The sequence below is a fragment of the Pan paniscus genome, chromosome 9 (assembly GCF_029289425.2).
Source record: "Pan paniscus chromosome 9, NHGRI_mPanPan1-v2.0_pri, whole genome shotgun sequence".
Lineage (NCBI taxonomy): Eukaryota > Metazoa > Chordata > Mammalia > Primates > Hominidae > Pan > Pan paniscus.
Window position 1 is genome coordinate 50,114,417 of NC_073258.2, and position 14,272 is coordinate 50,128,688.

At 46.1% G+C, this 14,272-nt stretch overlaps 1 protein-coding gene across 1 annotated transcript; it reads right to left on the reverse strand.

The window, feature by feature from the left end:
- Positions 1-5,844: 5,844 nt before the first annotated feature.
- LOC112441188 (protein transport protein Sec61 subunit beta-like) lies at positions 5,845-6,373 on the reverse strand. Its single transcript, XM_034934190.3, has one exon. It carries the CDS (start codon positions 6,332-6,334, stop codon positions 6,044-6,046), a length of 291 nt encoding a protein of 96 aa, XP_034790081.1. The 5' UTR covers positions 6,335-6,373; the 3' UTR covers positions 5,845-6,043.
- Positions 6,374-14,272: the final 7,899 nt, after the last annotated feature.

Genomic DNA, 14,272 nt, shown 5'->3' on the forward strand with positions numbered 1-14,272 from the left:
GCCGAGGTGGGCGGATCACCTGAGGTCAGGAGTTCGAGACCAGCCTGGCCAACATGGAGAAACCCCATCTCTACTAAAAAATACAAAAACTAGCTGGGTGTGGTGGTAGGCACCTGTAATCCCAGCTACTTGGAGGCCGAGGCAGGAGAATCACTTGAACCTGGGAGGCAGAGGTTACAGTGAGCCGAGATCAAGCCACTGCACTCCAGTGTGGTGTGGGCCACAGAGCGAGATTCCATCTCAAAAAAAAAAAAAAAAAGATCTACATGAGAAAAGCTACAGAACTCTGATGAAAGAAATCAAAGAAGTATGATAGGTAGATAGATATTCCATGTTCATAGATAGGAAAACTCTGCTGCAAGCCACACTGGTGCCCTAGGAACATACTTCATCCTTCAACTGAATAAGGCAGCACTGAATTCCCCAAATACACATCCCAAAGTCATAATCAAGGAAGTCAGGAAGAGTCTTTTGGTGGGCATGAGCATCATAGTCAGGTTCTCAGACACCAGACTGGTTTCCTCTGAGGGTTTGTTATCAGAATTCCTGCTCACAGGCCACTGTCCTGGCCAGGCTGCACCTTCCTCTCTTTGCATCCTGGCAGCAGCCACATCAGTGGGTGCAAGAGGCTCATATGACCCCATGTAACCTGCCCCTTGGATGTGTCGGCCATCGCAGGTCTCAGGTGCCTTTTGTCTTTCTAAAGCAGAACTGAAATTTCACCTGGGCAGTCCGCTTTAGAGACCACAGAACTTTCATTTCCTTTTTATTCTAGGGAGAAAGTACTGAACACTATTATCTCACCAAGAGAAAGTGGGTACTGGGTGAGTAGAGGCTGGGTGGGGCTTGGTTCACACCTGTGGTTCCTAACCCAGCAAATCACTGAAATCACCTAGAGGAACTTATTATGATGCAGACTCCTAGTCTCTGCCTCAGACCTGCTCTGGGATAGGCGTAGAGGGCAGGGGTCTGTAATTTTTTAAGTGCCCACCGAATGATTCTGATGACCCTGTAGACTTGGGAACCACTGGGGTAGAGAAATAAGGCCACTTGCTCCTTTCTGCTCAAGGGTATTCATGTTTTCATGCTTCCTTATTTTTGATGACATTTCCGTCTCAATGCTAACCTCTATAATGTTCAAACATACCTTTATTATGTCATATGATATCATATACATTTCCATATTTATTTCCTTGACCAGTTGAGCTCCTCAAGTGTGAAAGGTGTTATTCACCTTTGTTTCCTGCACTCAGGGTTACCACATACAGTTGAGCAGGTTATTCACTGTACAAAAGAGCTTATCATGGAAGGTAGGTTGGGCTGTAAATGGGGCTAAAATCTAGCCTGATTCACCAAGCATGAGCCCTGATTTTGGCCTCTGAAAGTCTAGAGGGAGGCCAGGTGGGGTGGCTCACGCCTGTAATCCCAGCACTTTGGGAGGCAGAGGTGGGCGGATCACCTGAGGTCAGGAGTTTGAGACCAGCCTGGCCAACATGGCGAAACCCCATCTCTACGAAAAAGATAAAAAATTAGCCGGGTGTGGTAGCAGTTACCTGTAATCCCAGCTACTTGGGAAACTGAGGCAGGAGAATTGCTTGAACCTGGGAGGCGGAGGTTGCAGTCAGCTGAGATCATGCCACTGCACTCCAGCCTGGGCGACAGAGCAAGACTCTGTCTAAAAAAAAAAAAAGAAAGTCTAGAGGGATAGATAGATAGATAGATAGATAGATAGATAGATGTATATATCTATATACACACACACACATATATAGATATAGATATAGATAAAGATATAGATATAGATTTTTTTTTTAAGAGACAAGGTCTCGCTGTGCCACCCAGCCAGGATGGATTGCAGTGGCAATCATAGCTCACTGCAGCCTTGACCTCCTGAGCTCAAGTGATCCTCCGACCTCAGCCTCCCGAGTATCTAAGACAACACATGTGCACCACCATATCCAGCTAATTATTCTTGTTATTTTTTATTTTAAAATTTTTTTTGTAGAGACAGAGTCTTGCTATGTTGCCCAGGATTTTGAACTCTTGGCCTTAAGTGATTCTCCTGCCTCAGCCTCCCAAAGTGCTAGAATTACAGGCATGAGCCACCATGCCTGGCAGATACCTTTTCTAATTGAACAAAGGTGCTATATGTCTAGGGCTGGCTCTGTCTGCACCCGGATCACCTGAGGTCAGGAGTTCGAGACCAGCCTGACTAACATGGAGAAACCCCATCTCTACTAAAAACACAAAATTAGCCGGGTGTGGTGGCGCATGCCTGTAATCCCAGCTACTTGGGAGGCCGAGGCAGGAGAATTGCTTGAACCCAGGAGGCGGAGGTTGTGGTGAGCCAAGATCATGCCGTTGCACTCCAGCCTGGGCAACAAGAGCAAAACTCCATCTCAAAATAAATAAATAAATAAAATAAAATTTAAAAAACAGACGACTGGCATACAATCCTGCTGGTTGCTGACTGATGATAATATTTGAGTCTGTGCAATATTTGAGTCTGTCACAAAAACTGAACATCTATTCAAGGAAGGCACAGAGTTTAGTGCCTTTAGTAGAAGGTAGGTGATTAAAGACTGTTTGTTAAATTGAACAGAAAGCCTTTTCCCCCTTCTCTGTCTCTCAGAATCTTCTCATTCTTCAAGGCCTAGCCCCAATATTAATTTTTCTAGGAGAAGTCTTCTTCCAGCTTCAATCCATTGCTTCTTTCTTGGAGGTACAGCAATGCCTGGTTTATATCTCTAGAACAGCACTTTTGTGGTCTGACTTATATTGGAGTTGGTCTCTGCCATTGATCTGTGAATCCTTCATAGGCAGAGCCACCATATTCAGCTCTTTCAGTCTTGAGTGTTTAGGCAGCCCAGTGAAAATTTATTAAATGAATGTATACCCAACTCTAAATGACCCTTCAGACTCTGGCTTTCACCAGATCCTGTAAAAAGATGCAATAGCTTTCATCTCTGTTACCTGAAACTGGAAGTGCAATTTCAGAAATCAGTGCTAATTCAATTAATTACATACATATATGTGTGTGTCTTTATGTATATATGTATATGTGAATACATGCATGTGCATGTATGTATACATATAAACATATATGTTAACATCGCATATATTAATAACAGCTTTGTAGGCAGCACTGGGCCTAGTTAGATAGGTGATTCAGGCCGGGTGCAATGGCTCATGCCTATAATCACAGCACTTTGGGAGGCTGAGGCGGGTGGATCACCTGAGGTCAGGAGTTCGAGACCAGCCTGACCAACATGGAGAAACCCCGTCTCTACTAAAAACACAAAATTAGCCGGGTGTGGTGGTGCATGCCTGTAATCCCAGCTACTTGGGAGGCCGAGGCAGGAGAATTGCTTGAACCCAGGAGGCAGAGGTTGTGATGAGCCGAGATCATGCCATTGCACTCCAGCCTGGGCAACAAGAGCAAAACTCCATCTCAAAATAAATAAATAAATAAAATTAAAAAAAATTTAAAAAACAGGCGATTGGCATACAATCCTGCTGGTTGCTGACTGATGATAATATTTGAGTCTGTGCAATACTGGGTTACAGCTGTGTGTGATGGAGTCTGCATATTGGTTCCATTGATGCAGTAGGTAGTTCTCGGGTGCCCTCGTATCTGAAAATTTTAAATAAGTCCTGCTCCAGGGCTAATTTTTCTCCTTTCTTTCCAGGAGGGAGATGTAGGAGAGGGGATGACCCCCATAATGGCAGGAGAGCCTCCTCATTGGCCTATGTGGATCCTGAGATGAACAAATAATGTGAGACATGGTAGTGGGAAGTAAAACGTACCCAACTATGGCCAAACTTTGGTACGTTGTTAGGAAAGATCAATGCTTTTTTTTTTTTTTTTTTTTGAGACAGAGTCTCGCTCTATTGCCTAGGCTGGAGTGCAGTGGCTCCATCACCTCTCACTGCAACCTCCGCCTCCCAGGTTCAAGTGATTCTCCTGTCTCAGCCTCCCGAGTAGCTGGGATTACAGGTGCCTGCCACCATGCCTGGCTAATTTTTGTAGTTTTAGTAGAGACGAGGTTTCACCATGATGGCCAGGCTGGTCTTGAACTGCTGGCCTCAAGTGATCCTCCCACCTCAGCCTCCTGAGTAGCTGCAACTACAGGTGCACACCACCATGTTTGGCTAATTTTTAATTTTTTGGTAGAGATAGGGGTCTCATTATGTTGCCCAGGCTTGTCTTAAACTCCTGAACTCCCATCTTGGCTTCCCAAAGTGGTGGGATTACAGGCATGAGCCACTGCACCTGGCCCAAGTTAATATTTTTTGCCACAAAAGTAAAAATGTAATTTTATAATGTTGCTATGGTTTGAATGTTGGTGTTTCTCCAAAATTCATATGTTAGAACCTAATACCCAATGCTACAGTCTTAAGAGATGGGGTCTTTGGGGAAGTGATTAAGTCATGTGGGCTCTGCCCTCATGAATGTGATTAGTGCTCTTATAAAAGCAGCTGAGTCCAGGCACGGTGGCTCATGCCTATAATCCCAGCACTTTGGGAGGCCAAGGCAGGCGAATCACTGGAGGTCAGGAGTTCGAGACCAGCCTGGCCAACATTGTGAAACCCTGTCTCTACTAAAAATACAAAAAATTAGCCAAGTGTGGTGGCACACGCCTGTAGTCCCAGCTACTCAGGAGGCTGAGGCAGGAGAATCGCTTGAACCTGGGAAGTGGAGATTGCAATGAGCCAAGATGGCACCACTGCACTCCAGCCTGGACAACAGAGCAAGACTCTGTCTCAAAAAAAAAAAAAAAAAAAAAAAGAAAAAGAAAAAGAAAGTGATTGGAGGAAGCTGCCCTCCACCTCCACCATGTGAAGATGCCACAAGAAGATGTCATCTTTGAAGTGGAGAGCCCTCATCAGACATCACATCTGCCGGCATCTTGATCTTGGCCTTCCCTGCCCTCCAAATGTGAGTAATAAATTCTGCTGTTAATAAATTACCCAGTCTAAGGTATTTTGTTATAGCAACCCAAATGGACTAAGTCAAATGGTATTCACAAACAATTGCAAAAGTTCAACAGCAATATCAATTGAGTCTAAAGTGGACTCTAAGTGACGTGGTCCATTATTGAATTTAATCCTACCAGTGTAGCAGGGTGAATCTACGTGTAAGTTCTTTCATAGATGATGCCAAAAGCCTGAATTTGAGGTCTTTTTCCATGTGAAGGCTAGATTAAATGACTCTCATCTCCACCCCTAAACCATATTAGACTTGCCTAGCAACAAAGAGAGAACTTCATTAGGATGTGTTCAGTAATGGGAGCTGAGGGCGTCAGGTGAAGAGGCTCTCACTGATGGAATCAAATTGCTGGGAGCGGCTGGGTGCAGTGGCTCAGGCCTGTAATCCCAACACTTTGGGAGGCCAAGGCGGGTGGAGCACCTGAGGTCAGGAGTTCGAGACCAGCCTGACCAATATGGTGAAACCCTGTCTCTACTAAAAATATAAAAATTAGTCGGGCATGGTGGCAGGCGCCTGTAATCCCAGCTACTTGGGAGGCTGAGAAACGAGAATTCTTGAACGCAAGAGGTGGAGGTTGCGGTGAGCCGAGATCGCACCACTGCACTCCAGCCTGGATGACACAGTGAGACTCCATCTCAAAAACAAAAAACTGAAAAATGCAAATTGCCGGGAGGGTATCTCAAATGGCACATTGGGCAAAAAAGCATGGACAGTGTGACAGGAAACCTTGACCATTCAAATATGCAAATTGTGGGGATTGCGTGGGCTCCGACTGGTAGTACAAAGTAAAGAGAAAGTGTTTCAAATTCGGGCACAATTAGAAAAGCACAATTGGAAAAACAGGATTGTTCTTTTTTTTTGTTGTAAGTGAATTAAAAAGTTTATTAGCCATAGAAAAAAACTGACTCCTCTAAATCAATTATTGATAAATCCCCTGTAAAACAGCAAGCTTACAGAAAATTTCTCTCATGAACAGATAGTCACTATACTTTTGGTCCAAGAAATGATGGGTTTTTTCCTCCTTCTTCAGATGACAGATGGATGTAACTGAATCTACAAACGAGTGTACTTGCCCCAAATGTGCAACATAAATACAGAAGAGATGAACAGAAGGCTCATAACCAATACTGGAACAGGACCAACTTTGAGCCCAGGTGAATCTTCTGTGTAGAATCGCCACATCCGCCATGTGCCTGCCGAGGTCGTGCGGCCTGCGCTCCTTGTCCCACAGCTGGCATTTTTCCTCTGCCGGACAGTGGATCTTGCCGCCCGGGCGGCCACGGCTTTGCTGGGAGAGTGTCCTGAGGATCCCACATTAGTGCCACTGGGGGTCGGACCAGGCATGCTGGAGATGAGGGTGGCAAGGAGCTGACGCTGACGGAAGGAAAGTTGCGGAGCCCCCGAAGGACCCGCAGCTGGCGAGACTGCCAGGAATGTTCTTGGAGAGTCATTTTGCCTTTCAGACCAAGTGAGTTCTTGGGCAGCCTCCTCTTGAGTTGGATGTTACGTACGGCAAATGGAATGTGCCATGGTTATAGGATAGGGTCAATGAGGGCAGTTTTCCAGCAAATCAAGTTCTTGTTTATGAACATTCTTCCTCCTTTGGATATGAAGTCATATGCTCTTCTGGGGGCCCTCTCTAAGTCATACCGGAAGAGGTGGAGACACATGGCAATCTTTGAGGTCAGGCAGATGGAGAAAAGCCCTAGGCAAGGTAGAATTTGTGCAACTGTAATCTTTGATAGCCTCACAACGAACTCTGATCCTGGTCTCAGACTGACCCATAATCCTAAACAAAGGGAGTAATCAAGGGGAGGGCAAGTTACGTTTATGTTGTAGACCAGGGGTCAGCAAACTCTTTTATAAAAGGCCAGAAATAATATTTTAGGCTTTGTGGGGCATATAGTCTTGATCACAGCTGCTCAACTTTGCTGTTGTAGTACAAAACCACCACAGGCAGTAAATAAATGAGTGAGTGTGGCTGTGTCCTAATAAAATCTTATTTGCAAAAACAGGTGGCAGCAGGCTGGGCATGGTGGCTTGTACCTGTAATCTCAGCACTTTAGGAGGCTGAGGGGGGTGGGTCGCTTGAGCCCAGGAGTTTGAGATGAGCCTGGACAACATGGCGAAATTCCGTCTCTACAAAAGAAAAAAAAAGCAAAAATTAGCTGGGCATGGTGGTGCACTCCTGTAGTCCCAGCTACTCAGAAGGCTTAGATGGGAGGATCACTTCATCCCAGGATGTTGAAGCTGCAGTGAGCCAGTGATCATGCCACTGCACTCCAGCCTGGGCAACAGAGTGAGACCCTGTCTCGAAAACACAAACAAACAAACAAACAAACAAATGCAGATGGCAGCAGGTTTGGCCCACAGGTCATAGGTTGCTAAACCTTACTCTGTAATACCACAAGCAGAAAACTATGCATCTCCAAGAAATACCAAATCTGAAATAAGATGACAGAGCAGGCAACTCCATAAAAGGGAACCCCCAGATTAAGCAGTCTTAAATCTCAGATCTGACTGTGTGTGTATGGTGGCTCACACCTGTAATCCCAGCACTTTGAGAGGCTGAGGTGGGTGGATCACTTGAGCTCAGGAGTTCGAGACCAGCCTAGGTAACACGGAAAAACCCCGTCTCTACAAAAAATACAAAAATTAGCCACTGTGGTGGTGGGCACCTGTAGTCCCAGCTACTTGGGAGGCTGAAGTGGGAGGATTGCTTGAGCCCAGGAGGCAGAGGTTGTAGTCAGCTGAGATCGCACCACTGCACTCCAGCCTGGGCCACAGAGCAAGATCCTGTCTCAGAAAAAAAAAAAAAATCTCAGATCTATTAATTACAAGTTGTGAAACTTTGGAAAAAAGCCATAACTTCTCTCATGCTCAGGCTTTTCATTTGTAATATGGAGATTATAAGACCTACCCTGCCCACCCCAGAATGATGGTGAAGTGCAAATGGATGATCGTGCATCAACAGCAAGCAGCTCTCATTACTATTGTGGAACTGCAGAAACACCCTTATGAATTAAAGACTAAAGCTCTTCGTGGACAAGATGGTGCTTATTCACTATTGAATCAATAGTGCCTCCCACATATTAGCACTCAGAATAAATTTATTGACTTTATAAATGAAATACATATTTCCTTCTTTCAAATCAAGGTGCCATTATTTGAACAGACCAGAGCAGTAGCAGCTGATAGTGAAACAATTTGAAAAAAGGACATGGACCATTGAATTTTTGCAGTTTTAGCTATATTCAGGGAATGTTTCTGGACCAAGGTGCTTACACAACTTTGGGCATGCAAATATGAGCTCCCATCAGGACATTACATGCACGTTTCCAACTCCCTTCAGATGTACTGGAAACATTCCGTCATTGAGGGGGATTTTCCCTCGGGCCTTTATTTCTCATCAGTAATATCCTCATTGCAAAAGAATCCTCAGCCATTTGACTGACTACTCCTGGGGCTTGCTTCAACACTATGTCTTCCCATAGATGGACACGGCCATGTGTACAGACTCCCCAGACGCATCATGCTAGCTTGTTAAGGATTTGTCTGGTGTTTTACGGGGCATTATTGCCAAAATGAAGGTTAAAGATACCAGTGTAATGAATATTACTAATGCCAGCTGGGTGCAGTGGCTCATGCCTGTAATGCCAGCACTTTGGGAGGCCGAGGTGGGCGGATCACTTGAGGTCAGGAGTTTGAGACTAGCCTGGCCAACATGGTGAAACCCCATCTCTACTTAAAAAAATATAAAAGTTAGCCGGGCATGGTGGCACATGCCTGTAATCCCAGCTACTCGGGAGGGTGAGGCACAAGAATCGCTTGAACCTGGGAGGTGGAGGTTGCAATGAGCTGAGATCGTGCCAATGCACTCCAGCCTAGGCAACAGGGGTGAGACTCTGTCTCAAAAAAAAAAAAAAAGCATGAATATTACTGATGCCAATAAAAGGAAAATGAAACAAAAACCTTGGCGATTGTTGTATATTAAGTCAAACCGAATAGCCCATTTGTCTGTCTATTTGGAGGCAGCAGGAAATAGTGGAAAGATCATGTGTGTTAGAGCCAGGCAGACCTGAGTTAAAGTCATTACTAGAGCTATGAAAGAGTTATGTGGTCTTGCACAATTTACTTAACCTTAATGTTATCATCTCAAGGTTGTTGTGAAACGAGCTACAACAGTGCTTCTGAAAACCACTCTTGGGCGAGAAAGGACAAATATTCTGATAGGTGGAGGTTGTTGTTGGCTGGGCAGTGTCCCCCAGAGGGGTCTACTACAGTGGCCTTTTCCCAGGGCTTTGCCTTCAACTTAGCATGTTTAGCAGCTATTATTACTATTATGGAACTGCAGAAACACCTTAGGAATTAAAGACTAAAGCTCTTCATGGAAGAGATATGGCTTATTCACTACTGAATCAGTGGCACTTGCCACATATTGGCTGAGACCACTCTTGGCTGAGAATAGATAAAAGGCACTCTTTTTCTTTTTCTTTTTTCTTTTTTGAGACAGAGTCTCTCTCTGTCACCCAGGCTGGAGTGCAGTGGCGCCATCTTGGCTCACTGCAAGCTCCGCGGTTCACGCCATTCTCCTGCCTCAGCCTCCCAAGTAGCTGGGACTACAGGCGCCTGCCACCATGCCCTGCTAATTTTTTTGTGTTTTTGTAGAGACGGGTTTCACCGTGTTAGCCAGGATGGTCTCGGTCTCCTGACCTCGTGATCCACCCGCTTCGGCCTCCCAGAGTGCTGGGATTACAGGCGTGAGCCACTGCACCAGGCCCCTCTTTTTTTTTTTCTTTTTTTTTAAGACAGAGTCTCACTCTGTCACCCAGGCTGGCAGGCTGGAGTGCAGTGGTGTGATCTCAGCTCGCTGTAACTTCCACCTCCTGGGTTCAAGCAATTCTCCCAAGTAGCTGGGATTACAAGCATGCGTCTCCACAGCCAACTAATTTTTGTATTTTTGGTAGAGATGGAGTTTCACCATGATGGCCAGGCTGGTCTCGAACTCCTGGCCTCAAGTGATCCACCTGCCTCAGCCTCCGAAAGTGCTGGGATTACAGGTGTGAACCAACATGCCTGGCGATAAAAAGCACTCTTGATCGGGATATGGTATGGTGGGAAGGTTCCTGGTCAGTCTTGAAAGGAATGACCAAAAGACTAATGGGCCTGGGCCCATTGGCTCATGCCTGTAATCCCAGCACTTTGGGTGGCTGAGATGGCAGGATTGCTTGAGCCCAGGAGTTCAAAACCAGCCTGGGCAACATAGTGAAACCCCATTTCTACTAAAAAAGTAAAAATAAAAAAGATGAATGGGCCAGAAGAGAGGCTGTGTGTGACCATCCCAGGAAAAGGAGATAACTCTAATGACCCTATTTTTTTTTATTCCCTATTAACATGACCCCATACTAGCTTGTAAATAAGGAATTGTCTGCATCAAATGTAATGCAGTTGTTTTCGTTAGCAATTTGACAGTATGGTGCACTGGTCCAGAGGGTAAGCTTTAGAATTAGACAACCTAATTAGGCAGGTTAGGCAAGTGTTGGGCAAGTTAGTTAACTTCCCAGAGTCTCAGCTCCCTTCTTCCCAGGGATAATAATAGAATTCCTTCTCTGCTCACTTTGTCTTTTGCTTGCCTTGTGGCTTCTGCTTACTCAGAGGTTCTACCTGCTCCTCATGGCAGCTCACTCATGGCCTTCAGGGTCAATCACTGAGATCTCTGTTTGGTTAGAACCATTTCGGCCGGGCGTGATGGCTCATGCCTATAATCCCAGCACTTTGGGAGGCCGAGGCAGGCGGATCATGAGGTCATGAGATCGAGACCATCCTGGTCAACATGGTGAAACCCAGTCTCTACTAAAAATACAAGAAATTAGCCGGGCGTAGTGGTGCCTGTAGTCCCAGCTACTCAGGAGGCTGAGGCAGGAGAATGGTGTGAACCCAGGAGGCGGAGCTTGCAGTGAGCCGAGATTGTGCCACTGCACTCCAGCCTGGGCGACAGTGTGAGACTCTGTGTCAAAAAAAAAAAAGAAAAGTTTCTTTATTTTTTGAGGTGGTATCTTGCTCTGTCACCCAGGCTGGAGAGCAGTGGCGCAATCTCGATCTCAGCTCACTGCAACCTCCACCTCCCGGGTTCAAGCGATTCTCCTGCCCCAGCCTCTTGAGCAGCTGAGATTACAGGCATGTGCCACCAAGCCTAGCTAATGTTTGTATTTTTGGAGAGACGGGGTTCATCATGTTGGCCAGGCTCGTCTCAAACTCCTGACCTCAAGTAATCCACCCGCCTCAGCCTCCCAAAGTGCTGGGATTACAGGCATGAGTCGACATGCCCGGCCAGAACTGTTTCTTTCAGACCCCTCAGAAGCTGCTGGCCAGCCTCTGGTTGGTGGCCTTTGGTTCAGGTGTCCACCCCAGGTCTAATCAGCGTGGCCAGCAGGGAGACAGGATAGACAGGAGAACACAAAGGGCTGGCTGCTGAGTCAGGGACTGTGGACAGGGCCATTTCTCATAGGAGATTGTAGGTGTGGTGTGCACTACGATGGATGCCCAGGACACAGAGGTGAGACAGAGGCCTTTAACGCAAGGTAGACAGTGGTTCCTCCAATAAAAGAAATGCTCGTTGCCGGGTGCAGTGGCTCATGCCTGTTAATCCCAGCACTTTGGGAGGCTGAGGTGGGCGGATCACGGGGTCAGGAGATCGAGACCATCCTGGCTAACACGGTGAAACCCCATCTCTACTGAAAATACAAAAATAATTAGCCGGGCATGGTGGCGGGCACCTGTAGTCCCAGCTGCTAGGGAGGCTGAGGCAGGAGAATGGCGTGAACCCGGGAGGTGGAGCTTGCAGTGAGCCGAGATCGCGCCACTGCACTCCAGCCTGGGCGACAGAGCGAGATTCCGTCTCAAAAAAAAAAAAAAAAAAAAAAAGAAAGGCTCGTAAAGAGCCTCACAAATTCAGAGAAAACATTGCTTTCTAGCTAAGGGGGTAAGGGAGAGGCTCCATGGAAGGTGGGGCCTCCAGAGTGTCTTCCCCCAACTACTCCAAGCCAATCAGGGCCTGTCCCCAGACTTGAAGCTGGGAGTCAGTCCTACCCAAACCTCATGACTGGGAAATTCAGGGAGTTTCTACAATCAGCCTCTCCCCTCCCTCTGCCACAGGCTTTGATTCAAAGATGGGGCCATATGACAAAAGTCAGGCCAGTCAGGACAAAGAGATTTCCCAGGAAGCAGAGGTTCTTTTCTCTGCTGCATTTGAACATGGAAGCGCATATCCTTAGAAGCCACGGGCAGTTACTTTGCAGGCACAAGGGGAGACTTCTGAGCATGGAGTCCTCACCAAGAAGGCAGAGCCTGGAGGGAAACAGAGAAAGAAGCAGAGACAGAGGCAGGAGAAACGGGGCCTGGACACATCATTCTGGGAAAGTACAGGGAGAAGAGGGCAACAGTGAAAGGTACAGTTTGATGGGGATGATGGAGCATGGATGTTAATATTGGGAAGGCAGGCCAGGCTTGGTGGCTTATGCCTGTGATCCCAGCACTTTGAGAGGCTGAGGCGGGTGGATCACTTAAGGCCAGGAGTTTAAGACCAGCCTGGCCACCATGGTGAAACCCCATCGCTACTAAAAATAACAAAAATTAGCCATGTATGGTGGTGCATGCCTGTAATCCCAGCTACTTGGGAGGCTGAGGCAGGAGAATTGCTTGAACCTGGGAGGCGGAGGTTGCAGTGAGCAAGAGATCACGCCACTGCACTCCAGCCTGGGTGACAGAGCGAGGCTCCATCTAAAAAAAATATATATATCTCTCTGTGTGTGTGTGTGTGTGTGTGTGTGTGTGTGTGTGTGTGTGTGTGTATGTGGAAGGAAGATTAGAAAGAAGACAAAATTTAAAAAAAGAAGGAAAAGAGGCTTTTTTTGTGTAGGGAACAGGAAGCTAATGAAAGTATTTAAGTACTGTGATATGAGCAGTGTAGTAGATAAATTAATCACCAATGTGTGTAAAATGATTAGAATGGAGAGGCCAGAGGTGAGAAGAACATCGAGAGCTTATCACAATAATCTGAAGACCTGACCCAGAGAAACTGCAGTGGGGCTGGAAAGAGAAGAAGGATGTGGAAAAATAAGACCACAGACTAAAGATTTTAGAGTAAGACTTTGTCATTTACTAAAGGTGGCAAGAAGGAAGGAGGGTGCAAGCCAGCCTGAAAGAGCACACTTTATTTATTTTTATTTTTGAGACGGGGGGGAGTCTCACGATATTGCCCAGGCTGGTCTCAAACTCCTGAGCTCAAGCAATCCTCCTGCCTCAGCCTCCCAAAATGTTGGGACTATAGGCATGAGCCACCATGCCTGGCCAGAGCACACTTTAAATTCTTGGATGATTCCTCTAGGCCAGTAGTCTATCACCATGAAAGACAGATGTAAAATATTAGGCAATTGGGCAGGGTGCCATGGCTCATGGGAGGCCGAGGCGAGCAGATCACCTGAGGTCAGGAGTTCGAAACCAGCCTGGCCAACATGGTGAAACCCCGTTTCTACTAAAAATACAAAAATTAGCCGGGTGTGGTGGTGCATGCCTGTAATCCCAGCTACTCAGGAGTCTGAGGCAGGAGAATCTCTTGAAGCTGGGAGGCGGAGGTTGCAGTGAGCCAAGATAGCGACAGTGCACTCCAGCCTGGTCGACAGAGTGAGACTCTGTCTCAAAACAAAACAAGACAAAACAAATGAACAAAAAAGATGAGGCAATTGATCAGAGAAAAATTTTCTTTAGGTACATTGTTGTAGTGCAAACAGATCATGGTGAAATTTTATAATATTGCATAATAGTCTGTGGTGTTGACATACAAGCAAAACGTCAGCAAACTACAGGGGCTGTTTATAAAGAATGCTAACAACCTACTTTTGAAAGGGGTGGCGCAAAACATATGTATCACTCTGTTGAGATTTTAACTTTTCCTCTAACTTGCTGTGTGACTCTGGGTAGGTCGCTTATGGTCTCTGAGCTCATTTTCTCAGCTGTAAAAAAGGGGGAGATAAAGCTTTCCCAGAGTTGTGGTCCTCACCTCATGATCTCACAGGAAAACTCCTTGCTAATTCCTAATAAATAAAAGGTAAATAATAAGTAGAAAAATGAATACATATATTTAAAAATTAGAAATAAAAGGTAAATATGTTTCAAACTTCCTTTCCTCTCTCCTTTCTTTTCTTCTTTCCTAAGTATGCTTTGCGTTTGCAGGCTGGCTTTCCACAGGTGGTTAGTGTTGTCACAGCTTGTTGATAGGTTTCA